The following is a 14,250-nucleotide window of genomic DNA, read 5'->3' as shown; positions in this document are numbered from 1 at the left end:
TATTAAAAAAAAAATATAAAAAATTTTAGAATAAAAATTCTTTTAATTCTTATTCAATTTTTTTTCCTTCAAATAAATTGCTTGCGTTTACTTACTAAACCGAAACTCATTTCGAACAGTACGATACCAAATATAATCAAGCTTAGTACGAATTGTGACAAGCTCACTTGTTTGAAGTTTTTTTGGATCTGCTGTACATAACTGTTATGGAAATTTATAAATTTGCGAATTAAAAAAGGTTTTTCGTATTCAATATATAATGCTATTACTTATATATTCGCTGATAAGTAATGATGGTATAACGCAGATATTCAACCCGCCTCTCAGCCTGTATCAATGGTGAGGTGGATCGTAGCACTAACAAATTGTGGACCCTCACCAAGCCAACCGCATGCTGACATAGTACGATGAAGACGCCATCGAAACTCACCGCAGCTGCCGGGACTAGGAATTAACTATGAGTTCTAACTATTTAATTAATGTATACTCACACATGCCAGCGATATAGTTAGCACAGCCAGTGATATACATTTGCAATGGATAGTAGGGGAATGTCATGCCCTTATCCTCCCAAAATGGATACAATGCGGGAAGTGCTGAAATTATGCAGAAAATTATTATAAATTTATTGAAGTGCACTAATTATTTATCGTTTCAACCCAAGTCATAAAGATAAGGTAACCGGTAGATAAAGTGAAAGTACTTAATGTTGTCATGTTAAGTTAATTATAGCTTGGTAGTCAAGCTTCAGTTTCAGATTAACCATATCAGCTGCTTATATTTCGCAAATTTTTCTATAATTTCAGCAGTGATCAAACCAGGGACATTGCAACTTTAACCTTCAAAAGACGATACGGAGTCACAGTACTCTAACCCGACCCCAATCCAACTATGTCGCGATACAACAAATCCAAGAAGGACCGACTGTTACGAATGAAGAGATGCGAGAAGTATGTGGTTGGTTAAGCCCATCTCAAGTTCCGGGACCAGATGGAATTTGAAAAGCGCTGAAAATAATGGCAGTCCCGAATGTATAACACACGCAATGTAAAGAAGGCTGCTTCGTCAAGTTAAGGAAAGTCTTATGTTACTGCCAAAAAAATAAGTCTTTGACATACTCGTCGAATCTGTAAATTACTCGCTGAGAAAACCCTAAGACAATTCATGGTGCTGGCGGCCTATCTAGCCAAAACCACAATCTAGTCGGTGATTCTAATAGAAACGCCGGGGCTAGCGGGGCAGAGTTGTATACCAACAGAATGTATTCTGATCAATGCATATGCATGAGCATTGCTGTACTCTCTTTCCGACGACATAGTTTGTCTACTTCATAATAATAACTATAATATAATAGTTAAATATTAAGACAACCCGAATACAAAGGCATTTAGAGTAAATCCTTTAAGGTTATGAAAAATTATAAAATATTAGTGGCTCCCTTTAGTATGCAGTACTTACCTAATCTATGCTCATAATCGGGTGTTTGCTTCAGTTGATGATAGAGATTGACGAAGATAGCGCTAAAAAAGTAAGTGGAGGTAATACCGACACAACAACAGAAATAAAATAATATTTGGCGACGGGCGTTTTGCCAAGCTCCACTCATTATATCATCGATCTCCTGCCTTAACTGGCGATTTATTGGAAAATCTGTTGGAAAGGGAAATTACAGTGCTTACTACAAGTTAAATATTATTGAGAACTAACCATGTTCAAATATATCTATTTTGCGTATTATGTCATGTGTTAAAGTTTGATCCAGAAGGCGATAAAAAGTACGCTGTGTGAAGAGGTAATATACCATTTTTACAACGGCCATAACAATTTGCAGAGCAGTGCAAACGGTCTGAAAAGAGGGAGAATTTGATAAATATACAAAATTAATATGCGAGTATAAGTATTTTGATATTATTATTTATGATAATACAAACCTCTGCTGAGAGTGGTATGTTGTCAATATGTCGGTGGAAATAAAACCACTGGCCATATAAGCATAGAAGGCTGGTCAATACCAATATTACATTGAAACTGGCGATGACATAAATATAAATGTATAATTATAATATAGTTTATATATTTTTTTGCTTCATTTAACTCTGTATGTTCACACTTACAGCTTGAGGGCATCTTTAATTTTACTAGGCGCTGTCAAGTTCACACCCAACCCGAAGGATGCTCTAAAAAGCATTTTAATAGAATTGTAATTACTTTTATAGATTTTGTCCACACTTTCCAACATCCTTTCGACTATACAACTGTTTACTTTGTGATTACTTAATTGCTAGCTCTAGCATCGAAAATGCTACGCTTTCATATGCACAATGGGTTAACCAAAGCTCGCCACTGCTATAAATTATTCTTGTCTAATTAATCAGAATGGGCGTATAACTAGTCTTTACATTTCTATTTCCGGTTTTTCCAATATAATTTGATTTGACCATCTTATACCGCTTGTGTGCGTGCGTTATGTCAGCCCTTTTGAGGCGTGAATACACTAAATTTTTAATTGCTCTTGGGTAGATTTTTAATGAGTCAAATAATTGCTTTCGGAAATGAAAGTAGTTACTTCTGTAATGATTTTAAGATGGATTGCAATAAAAAAAGAGAAAATTGAGACAGGCGCGATTTTTCCTGTGCTTTCTTTGCTTATTTTTTTTTGTCTGTTGATAACATTGGTTAACAAAATTTTAACTTTTTTGTCACATGAAAACTCATATACAATTTTGAATGTCTACGGACTAAACAATAATATGTGATTGAAAAATAAAAATTAGTAGGCAGGTTTTCTTTTGACATCTAAACACGTTTTTAATAAAACATACAACATCAAACATCAGCTATATTTTGAAGAATTGTTGCTTAATATAGACAAAAATACTTTTTACTTTCGTGAAGATTTTTTTCTGTAACGTACTTTTTAAGCCTCTCACAAAAATTTGGCGGAAAGAATCCAGCTAAGAGACCAACATAACCAGTGACCCAAACAGATGTGCTTTTTCTATAGTCTTTTTTTGACAGATCACACGTGAGTTATGTCAAGTTGTTACGTTGTTTTTCTTCAGTATTATTTGATATTCCATCATGGAAAGACGTTTACAAATCGTTCAACTTTTTTACGAAAATACAGCTTGTGTAAGATCAGAAGCCGCTCAACCTTCCCAAAAAGACATTGCATCGCTCTACGCGCTCTTGAAAAGTTCCAAGAAGATCCGACGTTTTCAAGCCAAATTTTGCTCAGCGATGAGGCCCATTTCTGTCTGTATGGGTATGTAAAACGAAGAGCTACCTGAAGAGATTCAAGTGCTGCTATTTCTTCCAGAAAAAGCAAAAGTTTGTTGTGGTTTGTGAGCCTTTGGAATCACCGCTCCATAAATCTTCAAATGATGTTAATGGCGACCATTATCATGTCATGATAACCGACTATTTGAACAAAACGGCGCAACTTCCCACACATCGCATCAGTCGATGAATTTATAGAGGGAACACTTCGGTGAGCAGATAATTTCACGTTTTGTGTCGGTCGATTGGCCACCAAGATCGTGTGATATCACACCGTTACACTTTTTACTATATGTATCTGTATATATGTAAAGTCTTAAGTCTATGCGGAGAACCCCATTTCGAGTCAGGCCTTAGAACAAAACATCACGCGTGTCATTCGACAGTTATCCTTCGAAATGTGCAAACGAGTCATCGAAAATTGGACTCAACGCAGACGTAGCCATGGCCAGCATTCGAAGGAGATCATCTTCAAAAAATAAAAATAAATGGCAAAGAAAGATCTTTGAAATTTTTTTTTTGAAATTGAAGTTTCTATGTTCTTTTTTGAAAAAAGTAGGGAACCTCGAAATGGATCGCCCTTTATGTTTATAAGTTCATTTGTTAAGGTTTTGTAATTTTCCGATTTGTCGTTCCCTAGAAAATTTAGACAACGTTCATAAAAATTTGCATACACGGTTTTCCTGATCATTAAATTTTTCCTCAAAGCTCTTATCTTTAATCAGTCTCTTACAAATAATTTTTATACTCTCGCAACAAAGTTGGTAAAGAGAGTWTTATAGTTTTGTTCACATAACGGTTGTTTGTAAGTSYTAAAACTAAAAGAGTYAGATATAGGGTTATATATACCAAAGTGATCAGGGTGACGAGTAGAGTTGAAATCCGGATGTCTGTCTGTCCGTCCGTCCGTCTGTCCGTGCAAGCTGTAACTTGAGTAAAAATTGAGATATCATGATGAAACTTGGTACCCGTATTTCTTGGCTTCATAAGAAGATTAAGTTCGAAGATGGGCAAAATCGGCCCACTACCACGCCCACAAAATGGCAAAAAACCGAAAACCTATAAAGTGTCATAACTAAGCCATAAATAAAGATATTAAAGTGAAATTTGGCACAAAGGATCGTATTAGGAAGTGGCATATTTGGACGTAATTTTTTTAGAAAAGTGAAGTGAAAAGTGAAGTTGTTTCATTTAGGCATTTCCATATACACTTCAAAAATCAAGAAGAAATCGGATAATAACCACGCCCACCTACCATACAAAGGTTATGTTGAAAATCACTAAAAGTGCGTTAACCGACTAACAAAAAACGCCAGAAACACTAAATTTTACGGAAGAAATGTCAGAAGGAAGCTGCATCCAGGGTTTTTTTTTTAATTAAAAATGGGCGTGGCGTCGCCCACTTATGGACCAAAAACCATATCCCAGGAACTACTCGACCGATTTCAATGAAATTCGGTACATAATATTTTCTTAACACGCTGATGAAATATGGGTTAAATCGGTTCACAACCACGCCTTCTTTCAATATAACGCTATTTTGAATTCCATCTGATGCCTTCTCTGTATAATATATCCATTAGGAACCAATGATGATAGCGGAATAAAACTTTACACAAATACGGTATTTGAAGAGAGAGTATAAAATGTTCGGTGACACCCGAACTTAGCCCTTCCTTACTTGTCAAACCTACATTTTATATTTTCTATTGAATTTTTGCCTAGCTGAGTTTGAGTACAGGGAGTTTCAGATACATATTCGCGAGCTCCGGTATGGTGAGGGGGCATCATTGTGAAGCTGCAGAGGAAGAGTGGCCTGTAGAAATGCGGCAACTGTGGAGCGATAACGCCATCTACAAGATACTAGCTACGATTATATAAAATAGGCTCACAAGCTGATACGAAACAGACTGGATTTTGCTCCCATCGAAACTGTATTGACCAAGAAAACACGTTTCGAATCATAGTCGAGCAATCGCTACTTGACATTTGTCTACATTCCTGTAAAAAATTATAAGTGAAATTTAAAAAAATGGTACATTTATAGTGTTCTTAATAGTGTTGTTCTTTATTTTTTTGTTTACGCCAAATTTACAATTTAATTATAGTTTATTTTTCTTGAAGGTTGCGCAATAACAAAAAGTACGAACCACTCATTCTGAATAACTGTGAAAAATAAAAAACAAATGGTATTTTAGATCATTTAAAGTAGTTCATTATTTGCTTACCGCAATCAAGGTGGCCAAATTCATCAGAGTAAACGAAGATACCTCCAAGTTAAAAGGTCGATTAGTCCTCATAATCATCATGCGTAGCAGTTGTTTGAAGTTGCCGTTTTCTTCATACCAATTACAGTTATAAAATGCTAACGGAATCTCTTCGCTCTGTTAGAGTAAATAATTTATATTTTTTTATTTTTAATATAAAAATATTGTTTTTGATAATTACCACGCTTGTTAGTTGCTGACCATTATAACAATACAGAATAATTTGAGTGCCTCCTGCCGCAAAATACATTATCATACGAATAACGATAACTATGCTGGATTCCTAAAGATTTTTAGAAACAAATTTGTATTAAAAGAAATTATTGAAATTTTTGTTAAAAAAATATTAAAAAAAAAAAAATAAAATAAAAATTAAAAAAAAAAATTATAATAAATTATTAACAAAAAATTGTTTAAGGTATTTTTTTTTGCTTTAAATCAAATCAAATGTTGTTTGCATGTACTTACTAAACCGAAACTCATTTCGAACAGTACAAAACCAAATACAATCAAGCTCAGTACGAATTGTGACAAGCTGACGTGCTTGAAAATTGTTTGGATCTGCTGCGCAAAACTGTTTTGAAATTTTAAAAATTTTTGAATTGAAATTGTTTTTTATACTCAATATATTATTATATTCTATTACATATTTATTCGATGATAAGTAATGATGGTATAACGCAAATACTCAACCCGCCTCTCAGCCGGTATTAATGGCGATGCGGATCGAAGCACCATTAAATTGTGGACCTTCACCAAACCAACAGCATGTTGACATAGCACGATGAAGACGCCTTCGAAACTCACCGCACCTGAGATTCATAAAATTTTATGTTATTTTTTTCTATTCATTAACTTAATAATCCCTTTATTCCTTAATTTGTAGTTTGCTAATTTGGTACTCGTATGACTGTCCTTAATTACAGTCCCAAATATGAGCGCCATCTGTCAACCAGTTAGTTTACAGCAGTTGTTCTTAAGTTGGTACACCTCAGTAGTGCGTTGCGATTTTTACAATAGAAAAAATTATCGAGCAAAGAATTTGCCTCAAAATTTGTTTTTCATCATATCATTCGCAGAATCGTTGCCAATGTTTAGGTGCGTAGGTTTACGGTGATACAGTTGTATCAAAAACACAAGCGTACGAGTGATACAAAGTCTTCAATGACTATTGAAAGATCGTTGAAGACATGTCTCGTTTTGGACGAACTTCGACTTCTTCAATTCATTAAAATATTAAAAAAGTGAAATATATGGTGCTTGAAACGACAAGCAAGTAGGGATATTAGAGAGGTAGCAAGAGATTCGAGTCTGTTCGAATGATTTTGTTGAATACTTTGAGCATAAAACGCGTTCTTGCTGGATTCGACTTTTTAAAGCAGAATTTTTTTTTCAAAAATACCGTAAACAGGTCATTTTGGACATAATTGATCGTGCGAATTCCGACCGCATATTCACGGAAAGCATTATAACTGGCGACAAGACATGGGTTTATGAGTTTATCTATTCTAATCAGACGATGCTTCTGCCGCACGCAGATGATATTTACATAGTAAGCCATAACAATAGAACCTTTCTAGTTTAGAAGAAGAAGTGGAAGAGGTGGGTCTTGTTGCGAGCGAGGGCAAGACAAAGTACCTGGAGACTACACACAAAAACTTCTCGCATCGTGGGAATTACATTATTGTTGGCAGCTATAAATTTGAAAAGATGAAAGAATTTTGTCTATCTCTTAACCAGCATTATCACCACCAACAACCTAAGTCAGGATATCAAGCGCAGAAGAACTCTTTTCAGTAAGATACAGAATATGAATTCTCTCGAACAACAAAAACTACGCTCTATAAGTCCTTTATCATTCCCGTCATTACGGGACAGAAACATTAATGATGACGAGCCGAGATCACAAAGCACTTAAAGCATTCGATAGAACTGTTTTGCGCACGGTCTTTGGAGCCGTCGGCGTATGATTTGAAGATGAAATCACGGACTGTATGAGCTCTATGACGGCATAGATATATGTGGATAAGCGGAAACAAATCCTATGAATTTGCTGGTTAGGCCAAGTCGAACCCATGAAACACGATGCCCCAGTAAAAGCTCCTTCGATTCGTAAACCAAGGGAGGAGAACGGAAGCAAGGCCGACCAAGCATCCAATGAAAAGGCTAAGTGCATTGAGACCTATTTGCACTTGCGATGTAAAACTGTCCGGTCCTGCAAAGGTTAGAGGCAACTTGTGTCAAAGCTGTAGAAGAAGACTCACATTAGTATAAAATATTGACGTGTCCCAAACTAAGTTCTTTTTTACCGAGTTATATTTTCATTCGTAATTACGAGTACTTCATAGATAACTCGTTTATACTCACACATGCCAGCGATATAGACAGCACTACCAGACATATACATTTGCAATGGATAATAGGGGAATGTCATGCCTTTATCTTCCCAAATTGGATACAAAGCAGGAAATGCTGAAATTACACAGAAAATAATGAAAAACTTTGTAAAATGTGTTTTTTTTTTATGGGTGAACTAATTGTTTGTCGTTACAACGCATATAAAACGAAAAGGTTTTGGTAGAAAGTTTTATATTTTTAACAGATCGGATATAAACTATAGGTTAAGCTTTAATTTCGCATTAAATTTGTCAACTGTTTTCATTCTCTCATCTTCGGGAAATTTCTGAAGCGGTATACTATACATAACAAGACAAACGAAAGGATTAATTGAAAGCTATAGCAAGCTTAAAGATTTCGAAAAGCTCTTGGTTTTAAGCTAAATTAATTTCGATCAGATTTCTGCGTTTTCTCGACCTTAATTTCGTGGTTGCACCTTTATAATGGGATGTCATTTATTTCCCGAGCCTTAACAGCTCTTAAATTTAAGGATGTAAGAATATTATTTAATAAGTTTAATTTCGAAGGCAATATTGTGAATGAGTAGGCAATTATGAAGTAAAGCTCTCTCTCGATGAGCAAAGACTAAACTCTACAAGCCACTTATGGTCTCCGTTATGGTAACATTTGATGAGTCGTCATGACGAGTTTTCGAGAGAAAGGTTTTGAAAAAGATTTATGGTGCTTTCCGCATCGGCAACGGCGAATACCACAGCCGATATATGACGATATTGACATAGTTTAAGGAATTAAGAGACCGTGGTTATGCTCGCTCGGTCACTTCGTCCAAATGGATGAAAACAGTCCAGCTCTGAGAGTATTCGACGCAGTACTCGCCCAGGTAAGAAGAGGAAGAGGAAGACCTCCACTTCGTTAGAAAGTCCAGGAGATGAAGGACCTGCCTACACTTGGAATCTCCAATTAGCGCGAAACAGCGAGAAGAAGAACCGACTAGTGCGCTGTTGTACACTCGGTTATAACCGCCTAAGCGGTATTTACTCCAATAAAGAAAAAGTCACTCCTTAATGAAGAGAAGTGGACTAAATATGATTATTTGATTAGATGACTGAGAGAGCATTTTTTTAATCAGTAGAATTTGTATCTCCGTACCTGTAAACTCTTCAGTTTTGACACTATTGAATGCATTTTAAGGTTATGAAGAAGTAAATTATTGGCTCTTAATAACTTGCAGTACTTACGTAATATATGCTCATAATTGGGCGTTTGCTTCAGCTGGTGATAGAGGTTCACAAAGAAGGCGCCAAAAAAGTAATTACAAACAATACCCACACAACAACAGAAATAAAATAATATTTGGCGCCTCGCACTACGCCAGACTCCACTCATTATACCATCGATCTCCTGCTTCAACTGGTGATTTATAGGGAAGTCTATTGGGAAATGAAAAAAGTACTTACTTCCAGTTCAACCCAACCAATAACAAACCATGTTCAAATATTTCTATTTTGCGAATTATTTCATGTGTCAAAGTTTGATCCAGAAGCCGATAGAAAGTACGTTGTGTGAAGAGGTAATACACCATTTTCACAGCGGAAATGAGAGTTTGCAAAGCGGTGCAAATGGTCTACGAATTCGTTAAAAGAAGTAGTATTTGTTATATATATAAAACATGAACAAAAACATTTTTAGAGATACCACAAACCTCAGCAAAAAGTGGTATATTGTCAATATGGCGAATGAAATAACTCCAATGGGCATATAAGGATAGAAGACTGGTCACTACCCAAATCACATTGAAACTGGCGTAGAAAGTAATAAAAATATGGAATTATAGTTTAATCTAAATTTATCTTTACATAGTCACTCTTACAGTTTCAAGGCATCTTTTATTTTACTGGGCGCTGTCAAGTTCACACCCAAACTGAAGGATACTCCAAAAAGCACTTTGATTGAGTTGTAGTTACGTTTATATATTTTTTCCACACTTTCTGACAACATCTTGACTATGATATCCTCTTAACTATGCCAGCGATTATTAAGTGATTACTTAATTGTTGGCTGTAGCATCTTAAATACTACGCTTTCAAAGACAGAATGGGTCAAGCATAGCTCGTCCCTGTTAAAAATTATTGTTGTCTAATTAATGCCTTTGTGAATGGGCGTGAAACTAGCACTTAAAATTTCATTAATGTTCACACCCACACTGATTATGACCAGTTGATTTGATATGACGATTTTATTGATTTTTTGTGTGCCTTAACTAACCCTTTGTGGGGCGTGAATCCACCACTTAATTTTTAATTGTCCAGACGCAAGCAAAAATCACTTGTTTTATGAGTCGAATAATTTTTTTGTGATGCGAAAAAGTTTAGTAGTGTAAAGAAGGGCGCCATTTTTGCTATGTTTTCTGTCGTTGCCTTATTATCGGATGGTAAAGCGCAGTCAAACATGTAAAAAATTTATTTGACGAGTGTGATTTCGTGAAAAGCTAATTCTCTTCTCTTAAAGTTGCTTATGCAAAATGGTTTAGACTTAAAACTGGCTTTATAATATTTAAACAAAAAGAAAAATTGTTTGTCAATATACCCTTGAATCAAACCTTAAGCAACTTATTTTAAGTCTTTTGTGCGACAGTGTGATTGAAACAGAATGGAGCAACGCACGCGCTCGACGAAATATGAGTAGGGGAATCCCACAAGTTGTAGTTCTCTCCCCTCTTCTATGGATACTGGTCGTTAACGACCTGCTTAAAAAACTTGAGGACCGTGGCTGCCGGTTGATTGCCTATGAAGACGATGTAGCACTTATGGTATGGTAAAACCGTAATGGTTTTATTTACTAGATTATATTAGATCCCGGTTTCACCATTGCCAAAAATGGATACAGTGAAATATCTAGAGCTCATTCTGGATGGGAAGCATATCCCTAATATAATGATTTTCGATTTGTTTACACTTCTTGTGTTTTCTAGTTAATTTTTTAAGTTCTTTATTGAAATATTAAATACATTTTTATCTATAATATATTATATAATGTTATGAAATCAATCTTCTTGAAGATTTTGCAATAGCAAAAAGTAGGATCCACTCGCTCTCAGCAACTGTAAAAATGAAAATTATTTAAACAAATAAGATTTAATATTATTTATAGAGTCGTAATTCACTTACAGAAATCAATGTGGTCAAGTTCATCAGAGTAAACCATGATACTTCCATATTAAACTCTTCATTTGTTCGTATAATCATCATCAATATGAGGTTTTTGAATGTTTTGTTCTCGCCATACCAATCGCAATTGTAATAAGCCAGTGGGATTTCCTCGCACTTATTCAACAAAAAAAATTTTACTTTTACAGTAGAAAAAATACTATTTTTTTTTAGTAATCAATTACCGCACTAGTAAGTGCCTGCCCATGATAGCAGTATATAGTGATTTGAGATATTGAAGCGGATATATACATGATCATACGTATGAGGATAACTATGCTGGCTTCCTTAAAAATTTAAAGAGATTTGTGTTTGAAAATTAATATACTCCGGCGTTGATATATGAAAGTAGTAATATAGTTTAAATATATATACGAGTATGTACGACTTACCAACCCATAACTAATCTCAAATAACACAAAGCCCATTACAAACAAGCTAAGCAAGAACTGTACCAAGCTGATGTGTCTGAAAATTGTTTTGATTTCTTGCAAATACCTGCGGGGCGGAAAATGGATTTTTCTCTTAAAAGTGCTTATAATTTTTAATATATATAAATGTGTATTACTTGCTTATGCGCCGATACGTAATTATGAGATATCGTAGGTACTCTAGCCGCCTCTCAGTCGGTATCTGTGGTGAAGTGGCGTGTTGCACCAACAAATTGTGGACCTTCACTAAAGCAACTGCATGCTGACATAGCACCATAAAGACGCCTTCGAAGCTCACCGCACCTGTGATAGATATAAATTTATTGTTAATTTCTGTTAATTTTTATGCCTTAGAATTTTAAATATTTATCATAATTCAATTTATATCACGCTAGGAATTTTTTTTGGCTCTAAGAATAACATGTTTCGTGTCGCCTCCACACATTGGTTGGTCTAACTGCGGCTCCCTTGCGGATTCCAGTCTAATGCTGTTTTTGTGATATCATCTGGCCTTCTCAATAGTATAGATTATTCGACTCTTCACAATTTTTTTCCACCTCCCTTATTGTGATTTAATATTTTACCGTTCGAAAGTACTGCTTGGGAACTCTTTTATACTCACCTAGGCCTGAAACATAGAGCGCTGCACCGGTCATATACATTTGTATAGGATAGTAGGGAAATGCCATGCCTTTCTTTTCCCAAAATGGGTAGAGTGCCGGAACAGCTGATTTATAGAGAAAGTAAATATCTCTAAAGTATTAAAATGTCAAGTACTATGAAGGACATAAAAGACCACATATTCTTTTATTTAATAATATCGAGTTTGATTTAAGCGTTAAAGCACTTGAGTTCTAGAATAAATTAATGAGACCTATCATAAGTTAGCAATACTTACGCAGAAAGAACTCATAATCGGGTGTTTGCTTCAGCTGATGATAGAGATTCACGAAGAAGGCGGTAAAAAAGTAATTGGCAATAATACCAACACAACAACAAAAATAAAATAAAAATAGATGTCGAGTGTTGCGCCAAACTCGATTCATTATGTCATCGATCTCTTGCCTCAACTGCCGATCTATTGGAAAATCTGCAACGATATTTTTGTTAAATTAGCTCAGGATATATTTGACCAACATATAATATAAATTTAAGAAACTAACCAGTAAGTATTTCTATTTTGCGTATTATTTCATGTGTTAAAGTCTGATCCAGCAGACGGTAGAAGGTACGATGTGTGAAGAAGAAATATATCATTTTAATGGCGGCCATGCCAATTTGCAAAGCAGTGAAAACGGTCTGCGAGTTTTATACAAAGTTTAGTATGTAATAAGTATAAAAAATAAATATAACTTTTTTTATATAATATTACAAACCTCAGCTATAAGTGGTATGCTGTCAATATGTCGCTTGAGATACCACCAGTGGGCAAAGAGCGAGAGAAGGCTGCTTGCTATCAAAATAATTTGAATACTTGCCAAAGAATAAATCAAAATATATTTTAGTCAGTAATCAAAAAGCATGTTAGTCAAATTATTGTTTTTTATATTTTATTACATAGTATGTATATTAGGGTGATTAAAAAAAATTTTTTTTTGTTTCCTTTGGTACTCTGAAAAATAGGTTCCTAGACACCTCTAAGTAAGCCTCTCCAATAATGAGTTTTTAATTGTAACGGGAAGGTTCTCTTATTTGCAATTTTCTATTTTTTCTTATTATCATATAGAAAACTCTATATCTCGCATTCAACTACTTGAAAAAATATCTTGTTTCTTAGATTTTGTAGGAAATTGAATGCTCTACAAAAATGGTCTAATGGTGTAAATGTAGACAAACAAAATTGGTGCATTTAGGACGAATGGCAACCTAAAGAGATTCAAAGGCTGACATTTCATCCAGAAAAAACAAGGGTTTGGTGTAATTTGTGATACCGGTGAGAACGTAACCGTCAATGGTGATGCCTGAAATTGAAGCATGTGATCTTGGCAATTTTTGTTCGCCATTTCCCACACATGTCATCAATCAATAGATTTATTGAGATGACAGATAATTGAGGTTGTGGGCTGGTGGACTGTCCACCAAGATTGTGCGATATCACACCGTTAGAATTTGTTTTTCTGGCTCCCTGTAAATTGACCCGCTTTAGCATTATTCAACAGAAGTTTAATATGAAGTTATATCGGCACTCGAAAATATTACCCTCACTTTGACCTTTGAAAATTGCGAATGAATAAAATATTTGGTTACACCCGAACTTAGCATTTCTTCACCTATTATGACTGTACTTACATTTTTAATGAATCCTTGAATTTATCAGGCGCGGTTAAATTTACACCCAACGTGTAAGATACCCGAAACAAGACTTTGATGGAGTTGTAGTTGCGTTTGTATAGTTCTTCCTTATTTTCCAGAATCATTGTGAGCAGATAACTAAATATTAATTTAAAATTTATAATATAAATTAATGCTTTCGAAAAATTTTCAGTTAAATAGTATTTACAGTTCTTTGAATGCGTATTTGATATTTCAGGACATCATTTAGAATTTTTACACAACTCTTTCACGGTTCAAATGGTGAGTTATGTTATTGTTATATTAAATTATTTTACAGAACTGTTACGGAACTGTTACGCCATAATACTTAGTTTGAGAATGTCTGAATAAAATCAGATATGTAATTTATAACAAAAAGTTGCTTACACTCAGTGC

General features: G+C 34.8%; 1 protein-coding gene and 1 pseudogene across 1 annotated transcript; both read right to left on the bottom strand.

The window, feature by feature from the left end:
• Positions 1 to 5,388: 5,388 nt before the first annotated feature.
• LOC108965314 lies at positions 5,389 to 9,902 on the bottom strand (annotated as a pseudogene).
• A 1,045-nt stretch (positions 9,903 to 10,947) lies between these two features.
• Positions 10,948 to 13,958, bottom strand: LOC108965313 (odorant receptor 63a-like). The gene is made up of 10 exons (XM_018927635.1): positions 13,831 to 13,958; positions 12,918 to 12,936; positions 12,705 to 12,840; positions 12,440 to 12,631; positions 12,164 to 12,268; positions 11,679 to 11,844; positions 11,503 to 11,608; positions 11,296 to 11,397; positions 11,072 to 11,227; positions 10,948 to 11,004 (listed from the first exon to the last, which is right to left on the bottom strand). Exons 1-10 carry the CDS (start codon positions 13,956 to 13,958, stop codon positions 10,948 to 10,950), a joined length of 1,167 nt encoding a protein of 388 aa, XP_018783180.1.
• Between the last annotated feature and the right edge of the window lie 292 nt (positions 13,959 to 14,250).

The sequence above is a fragment of the Bactrocera latifrons genome, unplaced genomic scaffold (genome assembly GCF_001853355.1).
Source record: "Bactrocera latifrons isolate USDA-ARS-PBARC rearing strain unplaced genomic scaffold, ASM185335v1 scaffold_139, whole genome shotgun sequence".
NCBI classification, from domain to species: domain Eukaryota; kingdom Metazoa; phylum Arthropoda; class Insecta; order Diptera; family Tephritidae; genus Bactrocera; species Bactrocera latifrons.
Note: the sequence above shows the minus strand (reverse complement) of the source record. Positions and strands in the feature narration are given on the sequence as shown.